We start from the raw sequence: 15,558 nt of genomic DNA on the forward strand, positions 1-15,558 counted from the left end.
AGGGAGGACCCCAAGAAAATCAACGCACGTGTTCCCTAGGGAGGACCCCAAGTGAAACCAAAGCATATCAGAGGTGTACACAATCAGTCCCGAGGGAGGACCCCAAGCAGACATCAGTGCACATAGAATCAATGGCCAAAGATCATTACAGAAATCACATCAAAACAAAACATATCATATTATCATATAACTCTATATGAATACATCTATACAAAGCATCAAATACAATCATACAATCCAACAATAGTCTACTAACCATGGTGGTGCACACAAGTAGGAATAGACTCCTTAAACATAGAGCTTATCTCTTGAAGCTTTACCAATTTGCTCACTCGTAACACAAGTTACTTATTTAGCTCCAAAGGAATCCAAAGACTCTCAGTCCCTAGGCACACCGAGAGAAAGAATCCAAAACAAAACTCAATAAAATGCTACAATGCCAAGTAATTACACAAGACATACACTTTATTATTTACTTTCACTTCTTAACATTAATGCCAATCATATGTCAATTCACAAGTCCAGACCACATTCTTTAAGCTCTCTTATTAGACCAATTAAGGATGATTATTCATACAACAAGCAACCAATGCCATGCCTTGGAACCTAAACATATCATCAAAATAATTTTTAACATATCAACCCCCAAATAACCTTATAGGCCGAATTCAATGAGGAGGGTTTTCCAAAGGATTATTTTTCATACTTTCAATTTAATCACTAAATTCACACTTCCACAAACATAAAACCTTCACAAATTATGCAATTTAATTTTTTGCACTCCAAACCCTTATCATCACTACATGGCCGAACCTAGGGAGAAAAGCCAAGGGGATTTTTTCAATTTTTATACACACCTTTATGCTTATTTAACACTATTACTTCATAAACCATACTAATTCATCATCAATTTCAAATTTTCAACTTCATAACTTTCCACAAAATATGCTCATAATATTTAAAACTTAAATCATGACATGTAAACCATTGGAATGAAGATCTCTTACCTCAAATCACCTATACAAGCTTGGAGAACAAAATCCAAGCTTGGTTCCACCCAAAAACCCAATTCTCTCTTTAGGATGAATAGTGACCAAAATTTGAGAATGAGAGAGCTCTTCACACAAGCCTTTTCAGCCCAAACAAATGGGTGGAATGGGTTCACAACGATTTCTACTAAAAGTTTCATCTATAACACTTTGTATTTTGGTGATTGTTTGAGTGAGAAATCAAGGAATGAAAAGCTTGAAGACAAGCTTCCATGGAAGGAGGGTGCTTCCAAGAGAGACAGAGAGACGAAGAGGGTTCTGATTTGAATAGTGACTTAGGAAGAAAACTTAGGTTTATAATGATGTGTAATCTTTTACCGATTATTTTTCGCTCACTTAATTTCACTTAAATTAACCCGACATTAACTTAAAGCTAACAATTCACAGTATGGTTTCTGCACTGTTTTTTTTTTACGAAATGTGAATTACTAACTATACACTATTTACACACGAAACTGTAAAACTTATAAAATTAACACTTTTGGGCTAAACATGACTTGTTTGGCATATATTGGACTTTCTTATTAAACCAGTACCGGTTTTCTCTTCAACCCGGTTTTTCAAAATTAGTTACAAAATGTTTTTTTGCAGCGAGTGGGATTCGAACCCAGCACATTGGAGTGAGAATAGCCATTTCATACCACTAGGCTACTATCATTGGTTGAATAAATTACACCATTTAATATATTTATTATATAACTATTAAGTTAAGAGAATTATTTCAAAAATTGCATGTAATGGGTTCGAACCCCTTGCATTAAGGATATACAACATAGCAAATATCACTAAACTACATCAGGTTGTTGTTTAAATGGCACCATTTAAAATATTTATTATATAATTAAGTATAAAATATAAATTTATATATATATATATATATGTATATATATATCCGGTTCATGCGGTTCAACCCGTGATCCACCGGTTGAACCATTGACCCAGTGACCCGGTACCTCGACCGGCTTAATGACCGGTCCGGTTCTAATAACATTGCTACTGGTTGCTTAAACAGCGATACAAAATACCCGGCAGAAACACTATTCATGAGATTTTCACGGAAAGTGCCAGACTATACAATTTTTCGTTCTGAACTCCTATTTGGCATCAGAATTGCCAAATTAGGTCGCTAAACTCATTTTGCTCATTCTAAGCTCTACCGATTGATTCACAACAATGCAGATCATCTGGCAGAATGCACTGTTTATGACTTAGTCACGATTATAGTCAAAATATTTAAAATCACGTTTTAAATCTAATTATGGCATTTAAATCCTTAAATTAAATCTCTAATTAAGATATTATAGGATTGTTTGATGATTTACCTGACATTTTGAGATATTATTTTGATTGACTTGGTAGTTGCTTATTTGGTCTCATTATTTTAGTGCATGAAAGTCGGTCTTGTATGTAATAGTTGTATTTACTTAGTTGTTGTAATCCTAAATGTATCATTGAAGGATCTTGTGTATGTAAATGTTGATGTATGTGATGGAAGGGCTATTTTAGATATTGAAGATGTTTAATTATAATGGATGACAATTGGGACATTGTGTATGAAAAGGTAATGAGAGAAATTAATAATGTGAGATGAAAGTGTAATTTGAGTAAAGAGGTATAATATGAACTGATGAGTATTATGGGTTGTAAGTGCACCAAGGTATGTTGATCCTTTGGATGCCACCCTTTGGTCTATTAGGTACCCTTTTTGAGTATTGTAACACACTTGTATAAAGTGGGGGAAAGTTGTAAAAACAAAGGAGACTATGCTGAAATCTCAAGAAAAACAGTGAGATTTTACACTAACTTTGAGAAACCATAACTCTCTTCATAGTGGTCTAATTAAGGCATACCATACCTTATTATGAAGCTTAGGATGTCTCCTACAATGTCATGTAATTTGGTGTCATTTGAAGTTGTAGAAACTGCCTAGTCTTCATTTGAATGCAGATTGTTCTTGTTCGCGCTGTATTTTACAGCATTGGTGTTCGTTTTTGAAAAATTCATATCTCTTTCATTTCTTACCCCAAATTAGGATTATGATATATCAAATTGAAGGTTGAGGTGTTTACTATAACATATTAAAATTTGGTGGAAAAAAGAAGTGTGAAACGTCTGCAGTTCAAAAAGCAGTGAAGGATATTTGTGCACTTGAAAGTGCATATTTGACAGTTTTAAGAAATTAACTTACGGCGAGCGTATTCGGAGTTGTAGAACTCCAAATGGGGAGTGTGATACCTTGTTGGAAAGGTAAAAGATTGTAGAATAACATATCAAAAGATGAGAGTTTATGGATAAGTAGTCCAGTTGCAGTTTTGGAAAACTGAATGTACCTAAAGAAGGTAAAATGTCAAATTGTGTATTTGTGCTTTATTGGTTTATGGGAACCACTTAGTAACTTAAAATAGATGTTGTATGATGTTAAGCGATAGTATTTATGATTTCGCAATAGTTTTGAGTTACGATCATTTTTTTGGAAAATGTTAAATATGGATGTTTTATAAACGTAAGGATTTTGCAAACGGTTTTAAAATGAAAAAGGTTTACCATATTTTTAAATGAACTGTTGTGATTGTAACTACGCTTAATATCATAATTGATAATAACATTGTCGGTCGTGAACGGGGTGTTACATTTAGTTAGAGAGTTTTTTATAATGAATAAAAGAAAAGGAAAAGCTAGGAGCAATTTTTTTTAAATGTATGCTAGCTTTTTGAAATTTTCATTTTATTTTATAGTTTTACTCTTATTCTATTTATCATCTACCCTAATGATAAATTATTTCATCTCTTTCCTTCAAAACCCTAAATATATCACCAAAATTTTATATAATCACAAACAATTTTTAGTTTTATTTTTTAAGTTTTTTTTAACTTTAACTCTAAAAAAATATTTAGGTTAAAAAAAATGTGGCAGAGCTCTTAATAGGATGTAATTTACTTAACTTACAAGTTAAATGACCCATATCATAAATCTCATGCTATGGCTCTATACTATTAGTGTGTTTGGTTTTCTGGTTGAAAACATTAAAATCATAATTGGTAGGTTGTTCTAGCTTATTTTCGGTCCAATTGCATTATAGTCTTGTTCTAACGAATGATGACCATTGATCCTATTCCCTTAGTGATTTGAATTTCATTGTGCCAATAAAAGGGCATTAATGAGGCAAAATAGGTGATATCCGCAAGTCTATGTTGTTTTGGGTTCCCAATTTTTCCACTCATCGTTAACAAGAGAATATGAAAATGAAGGGGAAGTGACTTGCAACAAATCAAAGAGGATGCAAATTGAAAGTTCGAGAAAATAGCTTTTCTTTAAAGTTATTATAGTATAGCTATAACATATGGTTCTTAACAATCAAATCAGATATAAATAAGTCTGACTCTCGTTGATCGTTTTTATTTTCATAATATGTGTCAAGAGAATAAAACGAGAAAGGATATATTTATTATCTTTTTTATTTTTTTATTTTTTTATTTCTTTGATTACTGTTAGATCAATTTAAAATTAACAGCAATTAATTTTTTTAACCGTTGATTTCAAATTAATCTAATGATAATTAAATAAATAATTAAAAATGATAAGCATATAATTGTAGTAAGTAAAGGATGAACTCGTCATCCTTAAGTGAGAAAGGAATCTAAAAATTTAAACTAATAGATGAAGGTGATATTAATAATTTTATATTATATTTTCTTACTATAATTCAAAAAAAAAAAAAAAAAAAACGTTTGACTTTTGCCAATGGTGTTCCATGCTGAAACAGGTTACACTCTGATCAATCTATTCATATTCACGTTGGCCGGTTGCATCACCATAAATCTTTATGGTTGTTAATTACTACGTGGAGTAGCACAATTGGTAATGGTAGGACCAAAACATAAAGTAATAGATCTAATAAAGACGTTAACATCCAACCACCAACTGTGTCCATGCCACTACCTTTTCATATGTTCAAAAAAGTCTCAAGTCTCAATTTTCAAAACTTTCCCAAAGAGTCATTTATATGAGGGTACTCAAAATCTGAGCTTTGTTTGTCACTGTTGTTATGTAAGCCCCCCTCTCTCTCCCTCTATCTTTTTGTCTGTTAGAAATGGCATTTGCAAGTGTCATAGCTTTTGTTGCATTTCTTGTTCTTCAACCTCTTTCAGCTAGAAGTGACTTCCTTTCTCCTATGCTTTCTCCCATCTTTGGTTTGTAACTATTTCTTCTTTAATCTGTTCTATTGATAGCAAGGATATGATTCTGTTGGATAGAGAAATATAACTTTGCATTAAAAAAAAAAATTGTATATTTTTCTCTCCAACAAACCATATCTTGTGAATCCAAACCCTTCATTTAAAGGGTCTTCTCAAATTCTTTTTTTTATTTTTATAATAATAATAATATGTACAGCTTGGGATTTCTGAATTGCTTTTTTGACATGCTGTTTTGTTTTGTTTTGTTTTGAATGTGAGATGAATTCAGATGATGTCTGCAAAGAAGTGGAATGTGGAAAAGGAACTTGCAAATCTTCTAAGAATAGCACTTTCTTCTTTGAATGCGAGTGTGATCCAGGTTGGAAGCAATCTCCTGGTTCCAATGATGAGGCAGATTTGAAGTTTCTTCCTTGCATAGTTCCCAATTGTAAAGATTCTCTCTTTCCCACCAAAATAAAATTGTTCACTATTATTTTAGTTTTCTTTGTTGATTTAATCTTGACATTGCCTCTAATGCTTGCTTTCAGTACTATTACTAACACATGGTAATTTTGCAAAGCAAAAAATTTTAAGCTGTACTTTTTCTTCTTGGTTTCTATTTTGGCTCCATGTGGTTGAAAAGGTTTTCGGTATGTGGTGAAATTGTTTACTACAATGTGGAAGTGTCTAATCACGCTAGTTTAGAAGCAAGCAATTAACTATAGCAAAGGAGGGTAGCGCGATAACTTGGTGGAAATCTTACCAAGATGGATACGTTTCTTGTTTTAAGGGTAGAGATTTTCTTCATATACTTAGATACTGTCAAAGTGTTTTCCTCATGTAGGAATAATTGGATCGGGGGAAGCATGTAGGAGCATTGTGATTTGGAATGTTAACGAATTATCATAGTTCATCAACACACAAGATATATACCTCTTCTAGAGTAAGTGCTCCGGATACCTTTGTCTAGAGTTGAATCTCCTCACTGCTACAGATGATCTTCTCGTAGGTAGCAGCTAGATGGACAGATCTTTCAAGCTATGACTCGAGGGCAGAGAGAATTGTGTGGACACTATTCATTATTTCAGAAAACATTACGTCGCTTAAAAATGAGTATATATAAGGATAAAATATAAGGAAATAATTATCTTATCTTGCATAAGATAATTGGGAGAGGTTATAGTTACTACTCTTTTTTCTTACTACTTGTTACTATTAAATCTTAACCATTGATTTTCGTCAATCTAACGGTTATAATTTATTAGAATTAATAATTAATTAATAAATGTGACCCAATAATTTATAACCGTTAGATTGACGGAAATCAACGGTTAAGATTAGGTAGTAACAAGTAGTAAGAAAAAAAGATAGTAACTATAACATTTCCCAAGATAATTATCTTATGCAATAGAAACAATTTATTAAGGTCCATTACTTTTTTAATAAAAAAGAAAACAAAAGAAAAAAAGAAAAGGGTTGGCACTGATATCGATATATGTGTAGGAAGAAATTCTTATCTCCTTTTAAAAGGAGAAAAACATTGCCTTAAAATATAACCCTAGATCTCCTTAGGCCCTTCTCATCTACTAAAACACAAAGGGATTTTAAGTAAGAAGAGCATAACCAACACCTCGGACTATGTTGTAATATTAACACAAAGCATTAACTATTTGTATAATGGTCCACAATTGCATAATTTTCAAGATAATTGATCGTGAGTTTGTAACACGACGTAATCCCATTATAAAGCTGTGAAGAGGATTACTACAATAATGTGATAGTCTGTCCAAACTTTCTAATGAACAACAATAACGATGTTTATGATTGTCTTGAACAGTTCTTGAATTTTCTTCATGACTAAAAGTATTTTATTTTCTAGGATGCTGAAAGATTTGCATGATATCCTTTAAATTTGTAGGTACATTGAACTACTCTTGCTCCAATGCCCCTTCCCCTGTTCAAGAAAAAGCAAGAAAAGCCAATGAGTCAATTTTTGATGGTAATTAAAATATATAACTATAGCATCTTATACTTCACTTTAACATTTTTTAATTTTTATTTTTTGAGATATTATAGTATTTTATTCATATGTTCATGTAGCTTGCCATTGGGTTGATTGTGGAGGTGGCTCATGCAACAACACATCCATGTTCACCTATAGTTGTGAATGCAATGCTGACTATTACAATCTCCTCAATGTCACAGCCTTCCCTTGCTTCAGAGAATGTAAGATTACAAGCCTCATTCATAGTTAAAACCATTTGTTTTATAGCAAATCATATGTTCTATGATTGATTTTGATGTTAAAAATGCTATGAGATATTTTCAAGTGGTGCCCCAAAGTAGTTTAACATTACTTACTTGAGATTTGGATTTTTGGATTCAAGGTGCTATTGGCTTGGGTTGCCCTGATCTTGGAATAACAATGACAAACCCATCTTCTTCTCCACTATCAGCTTTGAATGACGGTAGTAAGAATGAAGGTAAGGTCACAACTGAATGGCTAAGTCAGCATTTGTTTTTCTTTGCTTATCCTAAAGATAAACAGAAGTTTTAGTTGCTTAAGTTGGTCTTTATTGAGACTTTGCATAAATGTTTTTACTTCTAAAATCTCAAGAGAAGCAGAACTCTGACTCAACAAATAAACCTTCCTGGTTTCATGAATACTAAACTCTTGAAAAATCAAACTTTTTTATTCTTTTGACAGAAATATGGTCCAATTGTTATCAAAGTTGCAATTAAGACGGTTTTTCTAATTTCTCTCTCAAAGTTAACTTATCATACTATTTGTTGTACATTTGTTGGAAATATTCAAGTATGAGTATCGGATGAAATCCCACAATTAGAAATGAACTAAGCGAGGATCATATAAGTACAAAAAGACCCATTGATTTTCACCTTTTAAGGTTTTGGATTCAAATATGGTATCAGCTCACTTATTATGGTTTGTCATTTGACTCATCGGTGAAGGTATCATTTATCTTTATAAAGGGTCTTGGCTCCCTCGTACCATTATATTGACATTATTTTAAGCATATTATAACAGGATATAAATCGTAATATGTACCTTATCCACATGATAATTCCTTTCTCTTCTCTGTTATTTACTTTTTTGTGTCTATCAGCTAGCTCAATTCTACAAGGAAGTTCCCTTTGGCTGGTCATGCTGATTATCTTCATGGCAAAGATCGAGTTTCAATAGGACAAATGCTGGATAGTTTTAGCAGTATCTCATATTATGCTATTGATTTGGAGAGGAATGGTGATCATATAAATAATGCATCAGGGTTTAATCATATGGCAGTTTTAGTCATAATATATCTAGTGCAGATGAGAGAGCATGAGTTTTTTGCCTTGGTTTTTTCATTCTCTTTGTACAATTATTCCATAACATATATTGATGATTGATGGTCTTATATCTTATTGTGTTCCCCAAGTGTCATGAATTTGATTGTTTATAGAAGGTTATATTTTCTTGCAACTTGCATTGGTGCTTGTATTTCTCTTATACATATTACTGTAAATGGGGCATAGGAGGAAAAAATAAGAGTTGTTCATGGAAAATGTTTGAGAAAATGACAATTTAGTTCAATGCAAATAAAAATTTATTTCACTTGAGCTTATCAATACATTTTATTATTATTAATGTTCTGATACTCCAATAATTTACATTGGTTAATAAGGCTCATTTAAGGGGATAATTCTCATGCTTCCCAAAAGAGAGACTTTTTAGACCCTCATAGTAGAGGATCTCACTCCATTGTACTACTGCATCTCATTTCACTCACAGGAGGTAAGCTTGTCTCTGCACATGATGAGACCCATTGGTCAAAATAGTTATAATTCTATTTTATGATTAGGAAGTATTTCTCACATATAAATACGCCCTCTTTTGCTATTGAAGGGGCTAATGGAATCCATTATTTTATGAGTTGTAACTATGCCAAATACAAAGTCATTTTACCCTCTACACAATTCCCCCTCTCAACTTTCACGTGAGATACTCATTGTGACTCCCTCATATAGTTTTGATCCATATCAATTGCTTCTAGGAGCTTTGTTATATCAAGATACTTCACCCTAGGAAGGAAAACAAGTCTAATCTCACCGTCAAATAGTTCAATCAAATAATCATGATTTTAATAATAAAATAGTCTCATAAAAATCGAAGTTAAATAATTCTCTGACAAAACTATCTTTCCTCAACGAAAAATGCCAACATTCTACCGAAGAAAGAAAATAAGGATAGAATTTCTTAGTCAAGGAAGGAGAGAGTGAAAGAGACTATGAAACACGGACACGTCATTTTGGAGAAAAAATGCGTGTCCGACACAGACACGTTCGGACACACGTCCGACACGTAGTTGACTTTTTAGGACGTTGACTAGTGGGACACGCGAATTTGACCGTATCCGACATGCGGTCAACGTAAATGGACACGTTTTGCAGTGGAAGCCTGGAACCCTATTCTCCTCCGATCCTCTCTCACGCTGGAGGCTTTCTTCTTCGTTGTCGGTGGTTGGTTGGTCGTCTGCATCTCCGGTAATAATATAGGCAGTGGAAGCGGAGATCAATATAGCTCCTCCTCCGGCTTAGTCCGCCAAGAAGCTCCTCATCAAAGTCCACAAAGGTACCGCCTCTGGCGGCGAAGATCGATGAGATTGACGAAGGGAGCGCGATGTTGGTGTGAGAAATCGAACAAAAAGTAAATGAACTAAAATGGGTCTCTGATGAGATTAAAATGGAGCTTCACTTTGGTGTTTGAAATGGGTCTTTGAATGATTTAGGAAAATAAATAAGAGTATAAATGATGGTGGGGAAGAGTTTGAAAATATGAGGAGAGATCATAAAGGAAAAAAAATGAAAATAAGAGTTAGAGCGTGGAGAACGAAGAAATGAGCGTTGTAGTGAGACGATGAGGAAAAATGAATTTTTAAAAGAGAGACTAAAAAATAAAGATATAAAAATTAAACTCTTTCTTGGGTTAGTAAATAGTAAGTGAGATATGACTAAAGCAAGATAAGTCATATCGCCCCTCAATGAATAGTCCCTTTTTTACTACCTGGTGAATAATTTCTCAAAGGTGCATTAATGGTTAGGATCAGCTTTTGCAACCTCTATTCAGCTAATTTTATGACTTATTATGGATTTATTAAATATAAATTATATTATATATTAAAAAAAAATTAATATCAAAACGTGTCCCAACGTGTTTAAATATGACATTTTTTAAAATTAACGTGTCGGCGTGTCGTGTCGTGACGTGTCCCGTGTCCGTGTCCGTGCATCATAGGAAAGAGAACTCAAGGGTGAATATCCCTCCTGAAGTTTTCTTACCCAATTGTTTTTTTTACTGTCTATGCATACGGTAAATTTGTAAAATTTAGTCATAGAACCTGCTGACTTTAATGGAATAAGATCCACTTATATATGTGTAATAATAATAATTTTTACACCAAATCTTAACCGTTGATTTCTGTAAATCTAATTGTTATAATTTATTGAAAATTAATAAATATAACCCAATAAATTATGGCTTTAATGTTTCTACAGTGAATACAAATAAGTTATCTACATTCACTTCCAAAATGATGTCGTTTTGAGTTGAAATATTAAAAAATTATAATGATAAAGACTATTGTAACCTTGGAATAAATTATAATTACAAAAATACCTTAATTTCCGCTTCAAAACGATGTCATTTTTTGCTCAATGAAAATAATTTATCTGCATTCACTGCAGAAAAAATGAACCCATAAACTATAACCGTTAAATTCACAAAATCCAACAGTTAAAACTTGATGGAAGGCTTTATTCATACGTCGATGTGAATTGATTATGCCCCAACTTTAATACAGACTCGATTACCATAACAGCAAGGTTGAGGTTGTTTGTTTAAGAAATTAATATTTGATTCTTCCCCTAAACAAGCTGTGAATCGTGAACTGTAAACTTGGACCAGCCTAACAAGTCATGTCTCCTCTCTTTTTTTCTCTGTCCAACATTACAAAAAGCGTAAATACCTTTTTTCGTCCCTGTCAATTTTCACAAGGCACAATTTAGTCCCTAGAAGAAAAAAAGTCACATTTCAGTCCCTAATTTTTGAAAAAAAGGGACACGTTTGTCCTTCTGTTAGATGGAATGTGACGGCCCACTTGACGGAGCCCAGCTGGAACGTTAAGTGGCTGAGTCACTAACGTCACAAGCCACGTGGACATAATACGACGTCGTTGTGATACATACCTTGTGTCTAGTTGGATTTTTGGGCAGGTGACCCTTGCATGAAAGGGTTAGTGACCCAATATAGTCCCTGTGAAATTAGGAACCCTAAATCAGCCTAAACCATGAACAAAAAAAACCCCAAAAGCTCCCCACGATGAAGACTGAAAATTGAGGACAGTAGGAGGTGTTTACTGGCTATTTTCTGGTGCGTAGAAGAAGATGAGTATGTCATCTGGCATGGGGGCATCAAGTGGGAGTACGTCTTTTGGGTGTAGAACAACCTCACGGACTGGCGGTCGAAGGTGCAAATGTGGGAGGCAAACAATCGTCTATACATCCAAAACAGAGAGAAACCCAAATAGGGCATTCTTTGGGTGCCCTAATTTCAAGGTATACATTTGTAAATTGAAGTTAATTAACTTGGAATATTTGCTTACCGTGGTTTGCAATTTTGGCAGGATAAGAAGCCCTTTCGTAATTTTTTTAGATGGGTAGATGATGTATGTAATGAAAAGCTGGAGCTTGAAGATGGAAGAATCAACAAGGTGGAGTTGGATGTTGCTGAAATGAATTTTAAGTTGAAGTATGTGGACATGATGATTAGTGAGCAATTGCAAGCTAAGTTGAATGACCAAGGGGTGAAGATTAGTGAGCAACAACTGAAGCTTAATGAGCAGGAAAGAAAGCTGAATGAGCTATATCTGAAGATGGTGGAGGAGTTAGATAGGATGGACAAGGAAATTAGGCATGTTGGTAGGGCAGCTAGGGTCTTAGTTGCTGCTTGTGTAGGGTTTGGGATGATTTGTATTTTGATTGCAATTGTGGTAACAATGAAATGTAGTGTACGAAATGTATTTTTACTTCAATGAAATGTAATGACTTGTACACTACTATGATGATTAAAGTTCAGAATATGCTATTATTATATGGCAATGTAGTTCTATATTGTGAGGGTGGACTGATGTTATGTGCTGTATTGTGATGATTATGACTTTAGTTCTGTATGGCAATGTAGTTCTGTATTGTGATGTAGTTCAGAAGATGCTATTATTAATGACTTGTTCTGTATTGTGATCCTCATGATGGGGCATAACCCTTTTTAAACTGGTTATTGGGAACTAAACACAAAAACGAACATCCCAACTTGGTCCCTGACAATGTGTATCGGGGGCCAATTTGGTCCTTGACAAATGATATCGGGGCCCAATTTGGTCCCTGACACTTAAAAATTGGACATGAACATATGGCAGCAATGGAATGAACATATTGCAGTAAAATGTGTCCACATATGTAACTTCAAACCAGTAAAGACCAACCCCAAACATTTAAAACCTGCATTGTAACTCATGACAGAGATTCAAACATTGGACATGAACATATGGTAGCAATGGAATAAACATATTGCATTGAAATGTGTCCACATATGTAACTTCAAACCAGCAAAGACCAACCCCAAACATTTAACACCTGCATTGTTACTCATTGAATCACAAACTTTTTCCAAAAACATATACACAGAATCAAAAACACCCATACAGAGATTCAAAAACCACCATACAGAGATTCAAAAACACCCATACAGAGACATATTGCAGCAAAGGGAAAAAATGATATAAAAAGGAACTTGTAGTCATTTACAATTCGAAACCCTTCCTTCATAATTATAGGCCTGCCAAAAAGAGAACTTGTAGTCCACATAAACCATTCTAAGCCATCCTTCAAACTATTCCCCTATTATTATTATTTTGCTTCAAAATACACCCATACAGGGACATATTGTGATTCAAAAAAAAAACAAGTACTTCACCTAAAGGCCTTAAATACAAAAAAAATATGGGGGTACAGCTGACAGTCCATACAATTCAAAAAATGGGTACTAAGGACCATTGTTGCCTATACAACAAAAACTGAACCCCTATACAAAAAAGACTGGACCTACAACTGATCATCTTCATTCAAGCTGGCCTTGGTGGCCTAAACCCAGGTGTGGCCATGAATGCCATAAGCTTGCTCCTTGTGCCACTGCTTGTTGCATTGACAGTTTCAGTTGACAATTGTTGTGCTGGTGGTGGGGCAGTAGGTGGTGGGCTGTTGCCCCTAATGGATTCCTCAGCTGCCTGGGACTGTCTTGAAGGTCCTCCTTGACTCAGAGGGAGCTCCTCTTCATGTCTTGCTGGTATGTTGACATTAACTTCATGTGAAGGTGGTGCTGCTCTCTTCCCTCTCTTGCTTGCAGCTGGTCCCTTACAGGTCTTTGCATAGTGACCAGACTGCCCACATTTAGCACACTTTGCAGCATATGTCCTTTTTAATTTTTTAACCATAGCCATGATCTTCAAAAGACATATTATGTTCATCCTCTTCCAAGTTTTCTTCCCTGTCACTCTTGTTAACTGCCTTTTTTGCCTTCTTTCCTTTCACCTTTTTTTCAATGCAATTATTGGCCCATCCTCTTCATCTAGTTCATCCTCCGTTTCGTCATCAACACCCGTTGGCGGAGGCTTATAAGGCTCATCTTCTACACTATCATATGAATCACTTGACAGTCCATTGCCCTCTCCCTCTTCATGTTCATCAGCATAAGTGATATGGAAGTCACACGAACTCCCAACTGAATCACCTAAGACCCCCTCCTCATCATCACTTTGAGGTACAGACCCATCACTCCCTTCTGCATGCCCAGCCAAAATCTCAGGAACTGCAATGCAACCATCAAAATATATGTCTATTTTGTTCCCATTACTTAAGGTAGCCTTGACCATTTGCAAAACATCTGAATCCTTTTCAAGAAGATGCAACCCAACCTCTAAATCACTCTCACCAGGCCTCAACCACCACATCTGCCTACATTTGTGGTAACCATACCCCTTGAACAGAGCTTCAAGGTCACAAAGGTTTACATAGTCTGCATCCATTTCAGGTAAATCATCCACTCTGCCATTCACATAATTCAGCTTCCCTTCATCATTCCTAACCAACACACCCCCATGATGATATCTTATCACTATATATTCATCCATCTGTATAGAAAACAGAACATAATCATTTTTTGCACTACCTTAATATTATTTTACAGTATCATACAACCAATCAATTATTATCAATATTACTATAATACTGTAACAGTCACTGTTATTTTAAATGCTGCATTGCTAAAAAAATTAGGGTTTTTTTGTAATCACTACACATAGCAACTTAAAATAACAACAGGGGGACCACATGCAACAAGTTCCTAAAATATTCTACCAAAGGGGACCACATAAAATAAAACCCTAACCATCACTTGCCCTAAACCGCACATGGGAGACCACATTAAGCAAAAACAATGACCAAAAAGGATAGAGGGACCACAGATAATAAAGAAAGGGTTTCAGTCACGTACCTTGCACGAATGTCACCACACTCACAACCGTTTTAAGGATCTTCACCCTAAACCACAATACTTCCAAATGCTTGCAACTGCAGAAGACACGTACACCAACAAAGCACCGTAGGTCACCAACCTTCACCGAAAACGAAGCTCACGAGCAGAGGAAATGGCGGACGAAATGGCGGGTATGGAAGAGTTACTTGTTGTCTGACTGTGTTAACTGAGTCAAGAACATAGGTTCAAGAAGTCTCTCTTCATCAAACGACGCCGTCCCCTTCTACTCACCTGACTAAACCTTCCAATATAAGATGACGTCGTTCCTTTCTCCTCCACGTGGCTGTGACATTAGTGACTCAGCCACTTAACGTTCCAGCTGAGCTCCGTCAAGTGGACCGTCACATTCCATCTAACAGAAGGACAAACGTGTCCCTTTTTTTCAAAAATTATGGACTGAAATGTGACTCTTTTTTTCCTAGGGACTAAATCGTGCCTCGTGAAAATTGCCAGGGACGAAAAATGGTATTTACTCTTACAAAAATTGCTCAATTTTTGTATTGCATAAATATTAATTGTTGGACAAGTGGCCTCAAACTCAAGAGGAGGGTGAATTGAGTTTTAAAAATATTTTCGCAAAATGCTTCACTTTCTTTCTTGAAAACGGATTTCTTGAGTTTATATGATTTGACACAAGTAAAGTTTGAAGAATAGAAATTAGTACAAGCAAATAATATGCAAAGTATGA

At 34.7% G+C, this 15,558-nt stretch overlaps 2 protein-coding genes across 2 annotated transcripts; both read left to right on the top strand.

Moving 5' to 3' along the window:
- Window positions 1-5,071: 5,071 nt before the first annotated feature.
- Window positions 5,072-8,757, top strand: LOC133305189 (uncharacterized). The gene is made up of 6 exons (XM_061505325.1): window positions 5,072-5,239; window positions 5,514-5,672; window positions 7,143-7,223; window positions 7,325-7,450; window positions 7,612-7,707; window positions 8,350-8,757. The coding sequence occupies exons 1-6, from the start codon at window positions 5,140-5,142 to the stop codon at window positions 8,424-8,426; spliced, it is 639 nt and encodes a 212-aa protein (XP_061361309.1). The 5' UTR covers window positions 5,072-5,139; the 3' UTR covers window positions 8,427-8,757.
- Window positions 8,758-11,683: 2,926 nt separating this feature from the next.
- LOC133305183 (uncharacterized protein At4g04775-like) lies at window positions 11,684-12,408 on the top strand. The gene is made up of 3 exons (XM_061505317.1): window positions 11,684-11,836; window positions 11,905-12,270; window positions 12,385-12,408. Exons 1-3 carry the CDS (start codon window positions 11,684-11,686, stop codon window positions 12,406-12,408), a joined length of 543 nt encoding a protein of 180 aa, XP_061361301.1.
- The last annotated feature ends 3,150 nt before the right edge of the window (window positions 12,409-15,558 follow it).

The sequence above is a fragment of the Gastrolobium bilobum genome, unplaced genomic scaffold (assembly GCF_033153095.1).
Source record: "Gastrolobium bilobum isolate Gb01-03AN ecotype WA unplaced genomic scaffold, APGP_CSIRO_Gbil_v1 utg8309, whole genome shotgun sequence".
NCBI lineage: Eukaryota > Viridiplantae > Streptophyta > Magnoliopsida > Fabales > Fabaceae > Gastrolobium > Gastrolobium bilobum.

Bases quoted from the DNA above. Each gene is read 5' to 3' on its own strand.
- LOC133305189 (XM_061505325.1), top strand. From the start codon at position 5,140: ATGGCATTTGCAAGTGTCATAGCTTTTGTTGCATTTCTTGTTCTTCAA. The intron at 5,673-7,142 runs GTAAAGATTCTC...TTAAATTTGTAG, and splicing joins TCCTTGCATAGTTCCCAATT to GTACATTGAACTACTCTTGC. The intron at 7,224-7,324 runs GTAATTAAAATA...ATGTTCATGTAG, and splicing joins CAATGAGTCAATTTTTGATG to CTTGCCATTGGGTTGATTGT.
- LOC133305183 (XM_061505317.1), top strand. From the start codon at position 11,684: ATGGGGGCATCAAGTGGGAGTACGTCTTTTGGGTGTAGAACAACCTCA. The intron at 11,837-11,904 runs GTATACATTTGT...CAATTTTGGCAG, and splicing joins TTGGGTGCCCTAATTTCAAG to GATAAGAAGCCCTTTCGTAA. The intron at 12,271-12,384 runs GTAACAATGAAA...ATGGCAATGTAG, and splicing joins GTATTTTGATTGCAATTGTG to TTCTATATTGTGAGGGTGGA.